The following is a 15,908-nucleotide window of genomic DNA, read 5'->3' on the forward strand; positions in this document are numbered from 1 at the left end:
AATTGCTTGACTATAGTTTATAATCCCCTCACATCTCACTACATTAAAATGTTAATATATTTTGACTAAAACGATTCTATTATGTGTGTAATAACTTCAAATATAAACATTTTGAAAAAAACTTACCTCCAGCATCTAAAATCCTTTCTCCCATACTATTCCTATGAATCAAAAGAATAGATTATATACTAGACTAATATAAATTAAATAGAAAGCCTATATGTTGGGGGGAGGGACTTCACTAAAATTTACAATTGGCTAGTATCACACTTTTACAGAAATTATATCCATAAATTATAATAGAAACCTACAACAGTTTAATGAGTTTTAATTATCAATGCAATTCACGGTTGCCTTATAAAGCATCCTTTAAATTCTTAACTTGAACCACTAATTAAAGCAATATAGTAGAAATTATTACATGAGAATTAACATTTCTTGGTTATAGAGTATTTTCCTGGCATCTTGAGGTATTTTGTCAAGCATAGCATTCATTTTTTTTAGAGTCTAGAAAAGAAAAGAAAAAAGATAAGCCATCAATATTTTATATTCTGTAAAACATTACAGCTTTAGAAAAATATTCTAGGTATATAAATTTAGAAGCCTATTTTTTTCTTTATCATAGCACTAGAGACCCAGTGCACAAAATTGTGCATGGGTAGGGTCCTTAGGCCTAGCCTGCGATCACAGCCATCTTCTGCCCACTCTCCAGTCCCCAGTCCCGCCCTGCCGCCACCCCCACCCTGGTTCCCCGTTCGCTATCCTGCAATTAGAGCCTGTGGGCTGGGGGGAGGGACCAAGAGGTGGTCAATGCACCTCACAGTGACTGGTCAAGCGGTCATTCTGGTCGTGACACCATTATGGTACTGGGCTTTTGTTATATAGGATTTTTTGCAGGGAATGGAGAAAGGTAAAGACTATCTTATATAATAAAAGGCTAATATGTGAACAGACTGAATGGCAGAATGACCGGTCACAATGATGTGCACTGACCACCAGGGGATAGATGCTCAACACAGGAGCTGCCCCCTGGTGGTCAGTGCGCTTCCACAGCGGGAGCGCCTCTCAGCCAGAAGCCCTGAGCTGGGCTCACAGCTGGCTGGTGCAGCGGTTCCACAGCAGTCGGACATCCCCCGAGGGCTCCCAGACTACTAGAGGATACAGACCAGGCTGAGAGACACACCCGAGTGCACAAATTTCATGCAACGGGCCTCTAGTAAAGTATAAAATAGTGAATACAAAAAAAACATGTATAATATAATAAAAAAAGAATATACCATGATTTCTATACTAAAATAGTTATACTCTTTGCAATACAACATATATTTATTATCACTTTACGAACTAGGAAGGTAAAAATATTAACTTATTAATATTCATTCTTAAGGTTATACAAATGTACAAATATCTACACACTATTAAGGTTATTTTTAGTATTTAATACTTAAGAACTCCTAATATTAGATGGTATCATTTATTTTCATGTGAGATATATGTATACATAAGCCAATATGGTTATTCATTTTCAATAAATAGGTAACATATTCATCATGTCAGGCAGTGAATTAAGACAACAGATATATACTACATGATAAATAATTTAGTGCCAAGATAAAAATGATTATTTAATTTGATAAATTGCTACCAAGTTTTCTTCTTTCTCATTTTTAAGTTTCAAAAGAAAAATCTAACAAATGACTTTACCTCCTGCTGAATACAAATATTCACTCTTGAGTCAATAACCAGGGCACAAATTCGAGGTATGAAACTTTCCACTACTTGCTTTTTACCTGAATAAAAGTGTTAAATTATTGATAAATGTGTATTTTAAATTCTTTTAAAAGACAGTCTTTACTTATATGAGTTAATGTAAAGGAAGTACTGGTTCAGTTGAGAAGGTCGACTTGACAGGCCTGGGCATCAGGAAGCATACAATTCAATCCTGGTTCTGCTATGAACTAGCTATGTGTGTGGCTTTGGAAAAAAAACACACATACACACACACAAAACCAAGAGATGTGACTGAATTCTGGCAAAGAAATCCAAATCCAGCTTCTTCTTTCAGGCACATAAGGCACTTTTCTGGATGAAATAAATATCATTCAAAAGTGTAAACTTCTATATTGAGGTTTTTAGAAAACTGACCTCATTAATACTAATAACTCAAAAATTCCATAATAGCCATCAATACTTCTGAGCTTTCCTAAAAGCTAACTGTATTCTCAAAAGACTAGGCTTTATCAATACTAAATATATTTAAAGAAATTTTCCACATGCTATTTCATAATACAAATTTTAAAAATAATTTTTTAAAATGCCAATACTGTAACAGAACATTCCAAAGTGACCACATTAAAAAAACCACTCAATTAGGGGAAAAGATATGATAATTTGCTTTAAAAAAAACCCTGTTAGATCACTTTATAATCACTAGTGATTTAAGACTGTTTTCTACCCTAAAAATGTAAGAATTCAGACTAGACTGCAAAGAAATCATTGAAAAAGTAGTAGCTACTATTGAAATAAACAGTAATAGATTTTTTTTTAGTGATGCATGGGTATATTTTAGAGAAAACTGCTTAGTAAGGCTACTTTAAAGTGTGTTTTGAGGTTAAGACCTAAATAAATTCAATAGTGAGTCATGAGCATATCTGAGGTAGATCATTCCAATGTGAGGAGATGGAAAGTGCTAACACAGAGAGCAAAGTAACAGTGATCAATGAGGTACTGTCTCCAAATGAGGTCAGAGAAGTTGGGTCTCAAAGACATAGTAAACAATTTTGATATCTAGACAACCACATTTAGCTAATGATCAATGGCCTAAAATTTTATATATATGTAATTCTCAACTATCATATGATTTCTTTTATATAGTAGTTCAACAAAAAGCACATATAGTCTTTCAAAGACATTTTCAAAAAATGTTTAAAAAATGAGGGAAAAATTAAAACTTTTTCAAAATGTAAACTTATTTTGAGAAGGTGACTACATAAAAAGCAAGTCTATTAGTTTTTCCATCTTATAGGGAAATCTCCATTAATTTTTATTAAATTACAGCTAACAAAATAGCAACTGATCTTTAACATTTTGGCTTTGATGGCAGCAAATAGCAGCTGTTCCTTTATGTATAAATAATTCACCAGCCTCAGTTACCAATTCTAGTTAATTCTTTCTCAAGTAACACAGAGATAAACATAACTTGGACTGACTGCTTTTCACAAGACACCTGCTAGCCATAAGTGAAAGGAAGAGTTCTCAGTGGACTATTGAAAATTTTGTTCCATTAGCTCAAGGGTTGGCAAACTATGGCCCATGAACCAAATTCAACCCACCGCTGATGAATAATACATTTCATCAGCAAGTACTCTGGAAATGTTGATCTATCATGTTTAATGACTAGAGCATCAGGTGAATTCATTTACTTTCATGAACTTAGCCATCTTCAGTTACCAGTGAATGATTTTGGTAATAGCTTGTGATGCAGAGTCAATAATGTTTCTTAATGACCTCAACCCAAAATTACAAGGCAAAAATGTGCTATATAAGAAACTTATGCCCAGACCGGTTTGGCTCGGTGGATAGAGCGTCGGCCTGTGGACTCAAGGGTCCCAGGTTCGATTCCAGTCAAGGGCATGTACCTTGGTTGCAGGCACATCCCCAGTAGGGGGTGTGTGGGAAGCAGCTGATACATGTTTCTCTCTCATTGATGCTTCTAACTCTCTATTCCTCTCCCTTCCTTTCTGTAAAAAATCAATAAAATATTTTTTAAAAAAAAGAAACTTATAATTCAGTAAAGTCATTTTAATGACACTAAATGAAGTTATTTGCATTACAAGTAATGCCAAGCTTCTTTCTGTACTTCCTGGGGTGTCAAAAACTAAAACAAGAATTGACATCTCCATTCCCACACACATATTTATAGGGGATATTTTTTCTTTTCAAGTTCCAACTACAGGTCCAGCAGCATTTTTGGACATTGATGTAAGTGCAAGGGAAAGTTTCCATATGTCAAAATCTTTTTAATTGTGCAGATGAGGAGCTTCTACTTAACCTTCAATTAAAGTGATTAATCTGTAGTGCAATGACATTTTAAAAGGCAAATATTAAGAAAATAACTTAATATAATTCTATAAATGCTTTCTAAGTGATGAATATGCTCAATTAAGAATTATGCTTATAGCCCTGGCTGGTTTGGCTCAGTGGATAGAGCGTCGGCCTGCGGACTGAAGGGTTCCAGGTTCGATTCCGGTCAAGGGCATGTACCTCGGTTGCGGGCACATCCCCAGTAGGGGGTGTGCAGGAGGCAGCTGATAGATACTTCTCTCTCATCGATGTTTCTAACTCTCTATCCCTCTCCCTTCCTCTCTGTAAAAAATCAATAAAATATATTAAAAAAAAAGAATCATGCTTATAAACTTATAGCAGTATTTGTCATTATTGGCATGAAAAGATTTTCTAATGCAATATGTGTATATATATATATATATATATATATATATATATATATCCTCATTACAAATAAGCATCAATAAATGAATATAATCAATTTTGACTAGAGCAAAAACTAACTCTGAACCTGAATAAGTGAAATATCATCCCCTCAAAAAAGAGTGCTATTCTTCACATTAGTATACCTGTATTACAAAAACATCATACTCAATTATTATGTTTTGAATTGCACCAATAAAACATTTGTGGAAATGTGTTTTCTTTCTTGTTATAGTACCTACATATTATCCTCAATTTTTTTTCTGGCCCACAAATCCTAAAATATTTACTATATGGCCCTTTACAGAAAAAGTTTGTTGATACCCGAATTAGATAATGAATTCCTAATATTGGGAAAATTGCTATGAGAATTGCAAAATTATACTAAAACTCTAACTGCAAATTACTGTTCCATAAAAGAAAATGTTCATTATACCTTCATCATTGATGCCATATACGACCTGAAAAGCAAGGAATAATATTTATATTTTATTGTCTTATATTATAAACCATTATAAATAGTATTAAAATAACAGGTTAAATTTGAACTCACCACATAAGTACTAATTATTTAATTACATTACACAAGATAAATGCTTTACAATCTGAATAGGTTAATCCAACCAAGTCACAAGCCATTCTGTTACTGTCTTTTAGGCTTAAGGCATATAGAACACAAATTGTTTTTATTTTTTTTTAATTTATTTTTTTTCATCATGAACTGTGTTTTCTTTTTCTTTCTTTTCTTTTTTTATTGTTTAAAGTATTACAAATATAAGCATAACCAATGGACGCAAGACACGGGGAGGGGGTGAGGGCATGTGCTGGAGGGTAGGGGAGGCTGGGGGAAGGTCAATTGTGGGGGAAAAAAGGAGACATATCTACAAGTTGTTTTTAAATAAAGTGCTTGCTTAGGCAGCATATATACTAAATAAGCACAAGCTTTATAACATTGGTTAATCAATGTGATTTTACCATCAAAAGATCAAATAAGTCTTCTATCATATTTAAAAGAGCTTCATCTTTTGAAGTTCCTCGACTCAGAATTATCTCCTTGGATTTTTCAAACCAGGCAACCATGTAAAGAAAAAAGTATATTAGTTATTTTAAATTCAATTTTGAGAATGTACTTATCTATATTTGTATAAATAGTAAACCTAGGAATAAAGAAATAACAAAAATGAAAATTCCAGTATTGTATCAAAATAAATTTATGCTTTCAAAACATCATCATTGTTTTTGTTTTTTTGGTAACTCACTCTATTTGCCCATTGTTTGGATGAGAATGGATAAAGTTAATACTAATTCCAGGTAGAAGACCTTCATTTCCCCCTTCAAATTCCTTGTTCAGATACATTCATATAATAGATGAAAATAAATAATCACAAGTTAGATTATTTTGGCATTGTTACTATTTGATAATTTTTGGTATTTTTCACTTTTATTAATTAAACTATTTGAATATAAACTACATCTCAGATACTGTTCAGGGCACTGGGTATACAGCAACGAACAAAACAAACAAAAATTAATGCCATACATGCTAGTATGGCAGACAGACAATAAATATTAAAAAATAATAAAGTCAGATAGTGATTAAGATGAGCTAAAGAGAAAATAAAGCAAGTAAAGTCGTTAGAGAGTCTTCTGGCCTTAAATTCACATGATTATCAAGGACCCTGTGAATAGTTTCCTTGTGACATACTACAGGTTATAAAAATCTTTATTGTAACTCAAAGTTTTATATAAAGTACCCAAATTTATTTTTCAATGGTTTGAAGCATTTACTTTATTAGAAAGCACACCTTTAATAATATTTCCCTCATATGAATGTTACATAGTCTATACTTATCTTTTGGACTAGTCCTTGTTTTATCAAAGTTATAAGTCCAACTTGCCCCAAAATACTGATATTCCTGCTACATCTTCCAAAAGAAATCAAAATGATTGAAACAGTTTGGATATCCTTTTTATTAAGTTCCTGAAATGAAAAGTATACATTTAAACATCTGTTAACACAAAATAGCAAGGAACTGGCTAAGCACTTTATAATCCTCACAAATCCTGAAAGCTATAATCTTAATCTTCAAGGACAAACGACAAAATGTGGTTTAAAAAAAGCAACTTGTCTAAAGCCAGTAAATGACAAACTCAGTACAAAAATGCAGATCTAGCAGTTGGTTGACGTATCATCCCATACACCAAAAGGTTGTGGGTTCGATTCCTGGTCAGGGCACATACCTAGGTTGCAGTTTTGAACCCTAGTTGGGACACATATGGGAGGCAACCAATCAATGTTTCTCTTTCTTTCTTTCTCCCTTTCAGCAATAAAAAACATATTCTCGAGTGAGGATAAAAAATGCAGATCTGTATAAATTCAAGAAACTTTAGACTATGATACAAAGTTACTTTTCATTCTAAAAAGCTCTAGGTATCTAACAAATACAATAAATTTTTACGGAATCTTTTAGAGTCAAAGCAAATCTCAAATACTGGGAGAGACTGTCAATAACCACATTTTCTTGCATATAAACCTGTCTTACAAAGTCCAAGGTTTTGGATATTATTTTTTATATTTGCAAGCAACAAACTTTGTCCATATAACATGCAGAATATATTGATAGGCTTTTTAAAAAAGAGATTAAATTGTTTAAACTTCCAAGATGTATACTATTTTTCACCAGTGGTAACTCTGAAAACATAGCTATTTTAATACTTTATTTATAAAATGGTCCAATATGCTATTTGGAGCTTGTCAAATTAAAAAAAAAAAAGCAAGTGGTAAAATAAAGATTTATTTATATAATTATAAGTGAGTTTGCCAAAGGTTTTTATTCATTTTTTTCCAATGGTACTTTCCTGGAAAGTAGACTGCTATCTAATAATGATAACAATAATTCAATAAAAATAAATATATTTACCCTGCATATAAGGTCATCCAACTTGTGGAAAAACTGTTTGCTGCATTTTATCTTCACATCTTCACAAACATCAATTTGTAAAAGTGTTTTCAAAGGTTTGAAATCATTTTTTCTTAAAGCATCATCAATGCATTTTTCCAACTGCTAGAGAAATATAATTAATGGCACATATATTGAATCAAAATGAAAATTATTCACCTTATGCAATCTAGTAATTTGAGAATGGTTTTCACATGAAAATTCTCAAAAGAATTTATATAATATCAATGCACACTTATTTTTTTTAAACTTCCCACTCTTAAATTTGGAGTAATGTAGTCAGATTAAGTTTCTTTGATAAGATTCTATATAAGAAAAATATATTTTACTAATTTTCCACTTCATGTCTTAAATTGGAAAGTCATCATTATGTTGAATTCAACAAAAACCTGTTAATGAAAGAAGTAAAATAAATTTTATGGTAAATAATCTGTAATACCATGGATAAAACTTAAATATATCTATCAACTTCTTAATGAGATTTAAATGTATAAAAAAGGCATAGATGGTTAAAAGCACTATTTAGAAAGTATACCAACCAATGAGTTAAGCATCTCTCTCATACAAACACAATATTTATTGTATTACATATTTATAGTCATGTGCTACATAATGAGGTTTGGGTCAACAACAGACCACATATATAATGGTGGTCCCACAAGATTACAATGGAGCTAAAATGCTCCTATTGCCTAGTGATATCATAGCCATTGTAACCTCGTATCACAACACGTTGCTCACATATTTGTGTAAACAAACCTATTGCATTGCCAATCATAGAAAAGCACAGCACATACAATTATGTACAGTACATAGTACTTGATAATGATAATAAATGACTATGTTACTGGTTTATGTATATTTACTGTACTATACTTTTTATTACGTTAGAGTATACTAGTACTCTTTCTACTTATAGATATCTGCTGTAAAAAAGTATGCCATTAGGCCTGCAAGCAGCCTCATACATCTCATGTTTATTACATCTTCTGAATGCATAATTTTCTCTTATGTTTGATTTAATCTCATGTTGTTTTATAAATTTAGTTTAGCCTGTGTACAGTGTTTATAAAGTCTGCATTAGTGTACAGTTATGTGCTAGGCTTTCAAAATCCCTCACTACTTACTCAGAGCAACTTCAATTCCTGCAAGCTCCATTCATAGTTAAGAGCCTGATAGAGCTGTACCATTTTCCATCTTTCATATCATACTTTTACTGTACCTTTTCTATGTTTAGATACACAAATACCATTGTGTTACAACTGCCTTAATATTCAGTACAGTAACAAGCTACACAGGTTTGTAGCCTAGAAGCAACAGGCTACATACCATATAGCCTACGTGTGTAGTAGACCACCTAGGTTTGTGTACATGTACTATGGTGTTCACACAACGACAGAATTGCCTAATGACGCATTTCTCAGAAAGCATCCCCATCATTAAGCAGCGCATGACTGTATAACCTTTACAAAATCTGTCATTCCAGGTATTAATGTAAACATCATTAATAAGTAATTTTCATACTACAATCTGATCATCAGACTTTGGAGTGAATTGCATAGCAATTGAATAGATAAAACTTAGTCTTTACCTAAATGAAGTATCTTACCATTTTAAACTTTGATATGATAATATTCAGGCATAAGTTTTAAAAATGAACCAATGCATGATTCTTTTCAATATAAAAGATATATAGATACATATACACATAAATAATTAGCGTCTATAATTTAAATATTTTTAAATATTGAAAACAAATCTATTAAAAATAAAAAGATACCATTTGCATTTAAATTATTCTCCTCTTGACCTCTTCATAAAAACAAGAAAGCTTGTCTTTCTTAAAAATATAGCACTTAATACCTATGAACAAACAAAAAATGATTTTAGAGACTAAAATAAAATACTTGCTTTTGGTCCAGGACTACATACCTGGAGATCTGGTCTTATTGGCATTTTGATTTAATTTTTAAAATGGCAGGTCAAAACAAACACCTATAAAAGAAAACATACACTCTGTATCTTACAATCTGTTCTACATATTTAAAATCTTAATACACATACATATGCATTGCTGTTTACACCAGAGGCAATAAATATTTTTTCTTCAATTTCCTGGCTGTTTATGAAATTACTCATTTTAATTTGGCCAAAAAAGTTTCTGGAGAAAAGCCTGAATAGCATTTATTCAAGCTTTTGCTGTTTATGAACTACTTAAACGCCAAAGACTCTGCTAAAAGGTCACAAAACTAGTGAAAGAAAAATCGGGATCTGCCTCATCCTAGAGTCTTGCTATATTTGTTCCAATTTTGGGTAAAAGAAGAAAAATAACCTTGAATTATTGTCTAAATGATGTTCAGACTTGTAAACACAATAGGGAAGAATATGCGAGTATGTTACCAAAGAACAGGATATATGGGAACACACAAAAATACAATGAGAAGAGTGAGGAAATGATAACCTAAACACATTTTCTCTTAAAAAGATAATGGAAACAAGAAACAATGAGGTTACATTAAGCACCATCTACCACCTTAACAAAAGTATCTAAAATTTCCAAATGCAATTTGGAGGTTAGCTCTATAAAGAAAAAGAAATACTACAATCTTTTCTAGATATCACGACTAGAACAATTTAAAATTAATCTACTATGTAACAGAAACACTAGGACATCCAACATAGAGAGGCAATTAATTCATTAATCAAACAGGAATAGAGGACTGTGTACTTATAAGACAACAAGAGGCATTAGTTTACTTTCTTGCAGATATGGCAGTAGAGAAATTTAAGTGCCAATGAGGATATACATATAAGGCAAACAAAAAGGGTTAGTAAAAATAATCTCTTGCATTTCCAAAGATTAACTCTAGGGAAAAAGTTCTGATCCCCAAAGAAATATTTGCTCTATGTACATAAGAAACTGGGTCTAAAGATGTTTTTGCAGCATTATTTTGAGTGGCAATGATTCAAAAGCACCTAGATGGGATTTGGGAATGAGAGGAGCATGAGAAATAAATAAATACAACGTGGTAACTAATTTTGTGAATATAATAATCAAATAAAAAGGCCCAGAATTTTAGGTATTTGTATTAAATTTTAAGTGATTAAAAATATGTTGCTAAATGATACAGTGAAAAAAGAAACTTTGTATCATTTATATGTCTAGGTATATGCATGTACATGTACACATATTTGTGTGTGCATGTGTTTAGACAGACATTCACCTATACCAGTGGTCGGCAAACTCATTAGTCAACAGAGCCAAATATCAACAGTACAACGATTGAAATTTCTTTTGAGAGCCAAATTTTTTAAACTTAAACTATATAGGTAGGTACATTGTTATTAACTTAATTAGGGTACTCCTAAGCTGGCCTTTGCTAAAAACATCCTTAATCTGAGGGGTCGACCTCAGCGAACGTACCCTCACTTCTTCTAACGCCACTTCTTCAAAATAGACTCGCCCAGGCCGAAAACTGACTTCTGTGCATGGGCCACGAAGTTTCAATCACACTGTACGTGTGCGCCCGCAATGGTATTTTGTGAAAGAGCCACACTAAGGGGCCAAAGAGCCGCATGTGGCTTGCGAGCCGCGGTTTGCCGACCACTGACCTATACCAATCAAGACAGTTGGAATGCTTATCAGGCTCATTGGAGAGGAGCAGTAAGGAGTTGTACAGAACTGTAAACTGTAAACTATTTGTCAAAGTAAGACTTTAGTTTTATTTGTAATTTATATTTATACTAGAGGCCTGGTGCATGAATTCGTGCAGGGGCGGGGGTGGGGGAGGGACCACAGGAGGTTGGCTGGCAGGCCCCAATCCAGTTGTGTAGATGTGTTGAGGTAGTGGCAAGCAAAGACCACAGACAGAGTGCTCCAAAATGGCCTCAACACCAGCTATGTTCTGAGGTGGAAATACAGCTCTATTTTGCTGCCCACCCTCGAGCATCTCACTCTCCCCAGGGCAGAGTTGCTGACAGACAAGTCATCTCTCCTACCTCTGCTGCACATTTTTGGGGGGCTATGCTCCCAAGCATGATAGGTAGCTGACTTTGGCCAATGGTGGCACACCGCTGTAGGAGCACTAGCCAATTAGTGGTTGGGAGCCCAGAAAGGTGCGGGGCCGAGCTAGAAGTGGCTGACAGGGGCAGAAGAGCGAGTGGCACTATGCGGTCGTAGAGGTAAGGTGGCGGTGGTGCTTACTTTGCGTCTTTGCAGTTAGGCTGCTGCCTTGCCCCTTCTGCCCCCTCCGAGCTGCTACTCTGTTTCAATCAGCGTCAGGTTTGCTCTCTTCCTACAGACTTCCCAGACCCAGATTCTCTTGGTCCTGGAGCCTTAGCCTGGGGGAGGGACTGGCCAGGGGGAGGGACCGCGAGAGGTTGGCTGTGGGAGTGCACTGACCACCAGGGGGCAGCTCCTGCATTGAGCATCTGACCCCTGGTGGTCAGTGCACATCATAGTGACCAGTTGTTCCGGTCCTTTGGCAGTAACAGTTGTTTAGGCTTTTACATATATAGACTAGAGGGCCCGGTGCACAAAAAATTTGTGCACTTGGGGGGGGAGAGGGGGGTCCCTCAGCCCGGCCTGTGCCCTCCTCGCAGTCTGGGACCCCTCGGGAGAATAACGACCTGCTGGCTTAGGCCTGCTCCCAGGTGGCAGAGGGCAGGCCCCAATCCCTAGGTGCAGCCCCTGGTCGGGCTCAGAGCAGGGGCCGATTTGGGAGTTGGGGCACCGCCCCCCTGTCACACTCAAGGGCAGGGTTGATGGGGAAGTTGCGGTGCCACACACAGAGCAGGGCCAATCAGGGGGGTTGGGGCGCTGCCCCCTGTCATGCACAGAGCAGGGCCCATCAGGGGGTTGGGGCTCTGTACCCTGTCACATACAGAGCAGGGCTGATCAGGGGTTGAGGAGCTCCCCCCTGTCACTCACAGAGTAGGGCCGATAGGGGAGTTGGAGCACCGCCACATGTCACACACAGAGCAGGGCGGATCAGGGGGTTGAGGCACCGCCCTCTATCACCCACAGAGCAGGGCCGATCAGGGGGTTGGGGCGCCGCCACTGTCACACTCAGGGCAGGACCAATGGGGAGGTTATAGCTCTACCCCGTCACACATAGAGCAGGGCCCGTGGGGGGGGGGGGGTTTGGGCGCTGCCCCCTGTCACGCTGATCCCGGTGCCGGGAGGCATATTACCCTTTTACTATATAGGATAGAGGCCTGGTGCACGGGTGGGGGCCGGCTGGTTTGCCCTGAAGGGTGTCCTGCATCAGGGTGGGGGTCCCCACTGGGGTGCCTGGCCAGTCTGGGTGAGGGGCTGAGGGCCGTTTTCAGGCTGGCGGGTGACTGAAGCTCCCAACCTGTCCTTTTTTTCTTTTTTTCTTTTTATTCTGGGCCAGCTTTAGCTCTGAGGCTCGGCTCCAGCTCTGAGGCCTCGGCTGCTGAAAGCAGGTTTCTGGCCTTTGTTTACCTTCTGTATTTGAAACAATGTTGCGGTACTGCTGGCTGAAGCCTGGCTGACTAAAGCAGGTTTCTGGGGTTTCGTTTAGCTTCTATATTTGTTACAATGTTTCTTAGAGTTGCAGCTCAGAGGCCGGCAAGGCAGGCGGGGAAGCTTGGCTTCCTCCGTCACTGAAGCAAGCAAGCCTCCCTGTTCGCGTCAGCTGCCTGGCTGCCAGCCGCCATCTTGGCTGGCAGTCAATTTGCATATCTCCCTGATTAGCCAATGGGAAGGGTAGCAGAGGTATGGCTAATTACCATGTTTCTCTTTTATTAGATAGGATACCTTACTAAAAGTATAGTAAATTCTTGCCAAAATGCAGGTAAGTGACATCCAAAACATGGGATCAGTAAATTGTGGGTTTGAGTTATTGTGAGGGAACTGAAATGACCAAAGCTAGCCTTTGCAGTTAAACATCTAGGAGTCCAACTACTCCATCCAAATCTATCCAGGGCCTAACTGTGGTTTTTCCCCATCTGGTTGTATTTATTTACTCTGGCTTAACTCTAAAAGGGGCCAGTCTAGTTGTGGTAGCTGGGAATTCCAATACACCAACAATGATTCCAGGACCTCTACATAGTCAGAAGTCATTGTATCCAACTCAGAGATGCAGGGACACATTCTTTGCCTCCCCAATTCCTAAGAAGGAATTTGCCTATTTTCTATGTAGTTTCACTCTTTCATTCTTCCCAGGCCATCACAGAAGATAGAAATTTAGCCTGGTCCTATTTGAAAATATTATTATCACAAGTTACAAGATTTTAGCTTAAAACGTGCATGTGCATTTATATATGCATATATACACAAACACACACACACACATATACACACATATATGCAGACATATGTATAAACTTGCTTCATAGAATGTTTTTTAAAAGATAGGAAAGTATTATTTCAAAATGGAGATAAATAAGTATTTGAGGTCAGCAACCCATATCATCATAGGCCTGAAAGCTCAGGGGGACGGCTGTTTTCAGGAGGAAACATTCTTTGGGACAGAAAAACCAGGTTGAAACATGATCCAGAATATCACAAAGAATATACAGAAGATAATGTTGGGATATAAAGGAGAAATGCAGATATTCCAATACCTATTTAATAAGAATTTCAGAAATAAAAAAAATAAAATAAAAAAAGGGTGACAACATTTGAATAATAGCCAAGAAATTTCCCAAAATAAATATAAACACCCACAAATTGAAGGAATCCACTGAATTCCAAGGAAGATAAATAAAAAAAGTACATTTTGACACACTGTGAGGACATTTCTGAATAAGAAAAAAGAGAAAATCTTAGGTCACCAGAGCCAAAACAAACAGAAGCATGCAAATAAATCAACATAATAGATACCCTGTTCTTACAATGCAATCGAAATGTAGAAATTAGGTACAATGGTAGCCTCAGACTTCCTATATATCTGGAAATTAAAATACATACATTTGAATAGTCCATGGGATACAAAAAGATGGAAATGACAAAATATTTAACTGCATAAGAACATGTGTACATACATAAAAACTTACAGGATGCAACCAAAGCAATATTTAAATGCAATTCATAGACTTAAATGAATTTATTAAAAGGTAAAAAACAGCCCTAGGCCAATTTGGCTCAGTGGGAAGAGCATCGGCCTGCAGATTGAAGGGTCTTGGGTTTGATTCTGGTCAAGGGCATGTACCTTAGTTGCAGGCTTAATCCCTGAGCTTGGTCAGACATTTGTGAAGGCAACCAATGGATGTGTCTCTCTCACATATATGTTTGTCTCTCTCTCCCTTCCACTCTCTCTAAAAACCAATGGAAAAATATCCTCAGGTGAGGATTAACAAACAAACAAAAATGGTGAGAAACAGATCCCTAGGATCTTCAGAAGGTAGGGTTATTAAACAAATACTTTAAAATAACTGTAAATACTATGTACATAAAGATTATTAAACAAGTATTTGAGGTCAGCAACCCATATCATCATAGGCCTGAAAGCTCAGGGGGACGGCTGTTTTCAGGAGGAAACATTCTTTGGGACAGAAAAACCAGGTTGAAACATGATCCAGAATATCACAAAGAATATACAGAAGATAATGTTGGGATATAAAGGAGAAATGCCGCCCTGCTCTGTCAACTCACACCCATCACGTCCCAAAGAAACACTTCACTTGGCCATGCCTCTGAAAGAGGGGGACTGCAGTAAATTGCACTATTCTGTTTATTTGGTACTAGAGGCCCAGTGCATGAAAATTCATGCACTGGAGTGGGGGGGGGGGGGTCCCTCAGCTCGGCCTGCCCCCTCTCACAGTCCAGGAGCCCTCCGGGTGGGAGGCAACCTGGCGATCAGGGGAAGGAGACACCCCATCACACCTCTGTTGCTGCCACTGCCGACAGTGCAAGCCTTGGTCAGCCCTGGTTACCTGCGCCTCAGGCAGCCCTGGGTGGCTGGGCAGCTGCCATCAGAGGCTTGCTGCGTGCCTGCCACCCTGGTGGGGCTGAGCACCGCCATTTTGTGGTTGTGGGTGCTGCCATCTTTGAGGGCGTGGCAGTCAATTAGCATATTTCCTCTTATTGGCTGTGGGCACCGCCATCTTTGTGACAGCATGAGGGTCAATTAGCATATCCCCTCTTTATTAGATAGGATAGGATAGAAATCCTCCATAATAAAAAGTTTAAAGAATGGGGTGGGGGGGGGTGTTAAAACAATGCAGAGAAGGATATAGATTGCGCTGATACTGATATTTTAGTCTATACTTCAGAATGACGCTATAATTTGAGCAATTTAAGTGCTCTCAGGTAAGAGAAAAGATAGTAATTAAATCAAATCCTTCCTCTGGCAGAGCTTACAGTTGATTCTTGCATAAGGAAGAACTGATTCTTAATAATGCCTAATGTCCATTTTCTTGCTTCTCTTTGTATTCCAACTTGTGGTACTAGAAGCACTAGCAATTTTGTGCACAATACCAGTATTTGCAACA

At 36.9% G+C, this 15,908-nt stretch overlaps 1 protein-coding gene across 1 annotated transcript in view; it reads right to left on the reverse strand.

Annotated features, from left to right (window-relative positions):
- The window catches only part of SYCP2 (synaptonemal complex protein 2), a 36,964-nt gene extending 27,519 nt beyond the window's left edge, over nucleotides 1-9,445 (reverse strand). Inside the window, exons 1-8 of the mRNA XM_023745125.1 lie at nucleotides 9,381-9,445; nucleotides 7,410-7,553; nucleotides 6,341-6,469; nucleotides 5,464-5,568; nucleotides 4,925-4,949; nucleotides 1,705-1,790; nucleotides 422-507; nucleotides 127-161 (exon numbers count right to left, since the gene is read on the reverse strand). Of these exons, the coding sequence (XP_023600893.1) occupies nucleotides 127-161; nucleotides 422-507; nucleotides 1,705-1,790; nucleotides 4,925-4,949; nucleotides 5,464-5,568; nucleotides 6,341-6,469; nucleotides 7,410-7,553; nucleotides 9,381-9,404 (634 nt within the window). The 5' untranslated portion in view covers nucleotides 9,405-9,445. The remainder of the gene's footprint in view (nucleotides 1-126; nucleotides 162-421; nucleotides 508-1,704; nucleotides 1,791-4,924; nucleotides 4,950-5,463; nucleotides 5,569-6,340; nucleotides 6,470-7,409; nucleotides 7,554-9,380) is intronic.
- Between the last annotated feature and the right edge of the window lie 6,463 nt (nucleotides 9,446-15,908).

Source organism: Myotis lucifugus, unplaced genomic scaffold, assembly GCF_000147115.1.
Source record: "Myotis lucifugus unplaced genomic scaffold, Myoluc2.0 scaffold_518, whole genome shotgun sequence".
NCBI classification, from domain to species: domain Eukaryota; kingdom Metazoa; phylum Chordata; class Mammalia; order Chiroptera; family Vespertilionidae; genus Myotis; species Myotis lucifugus.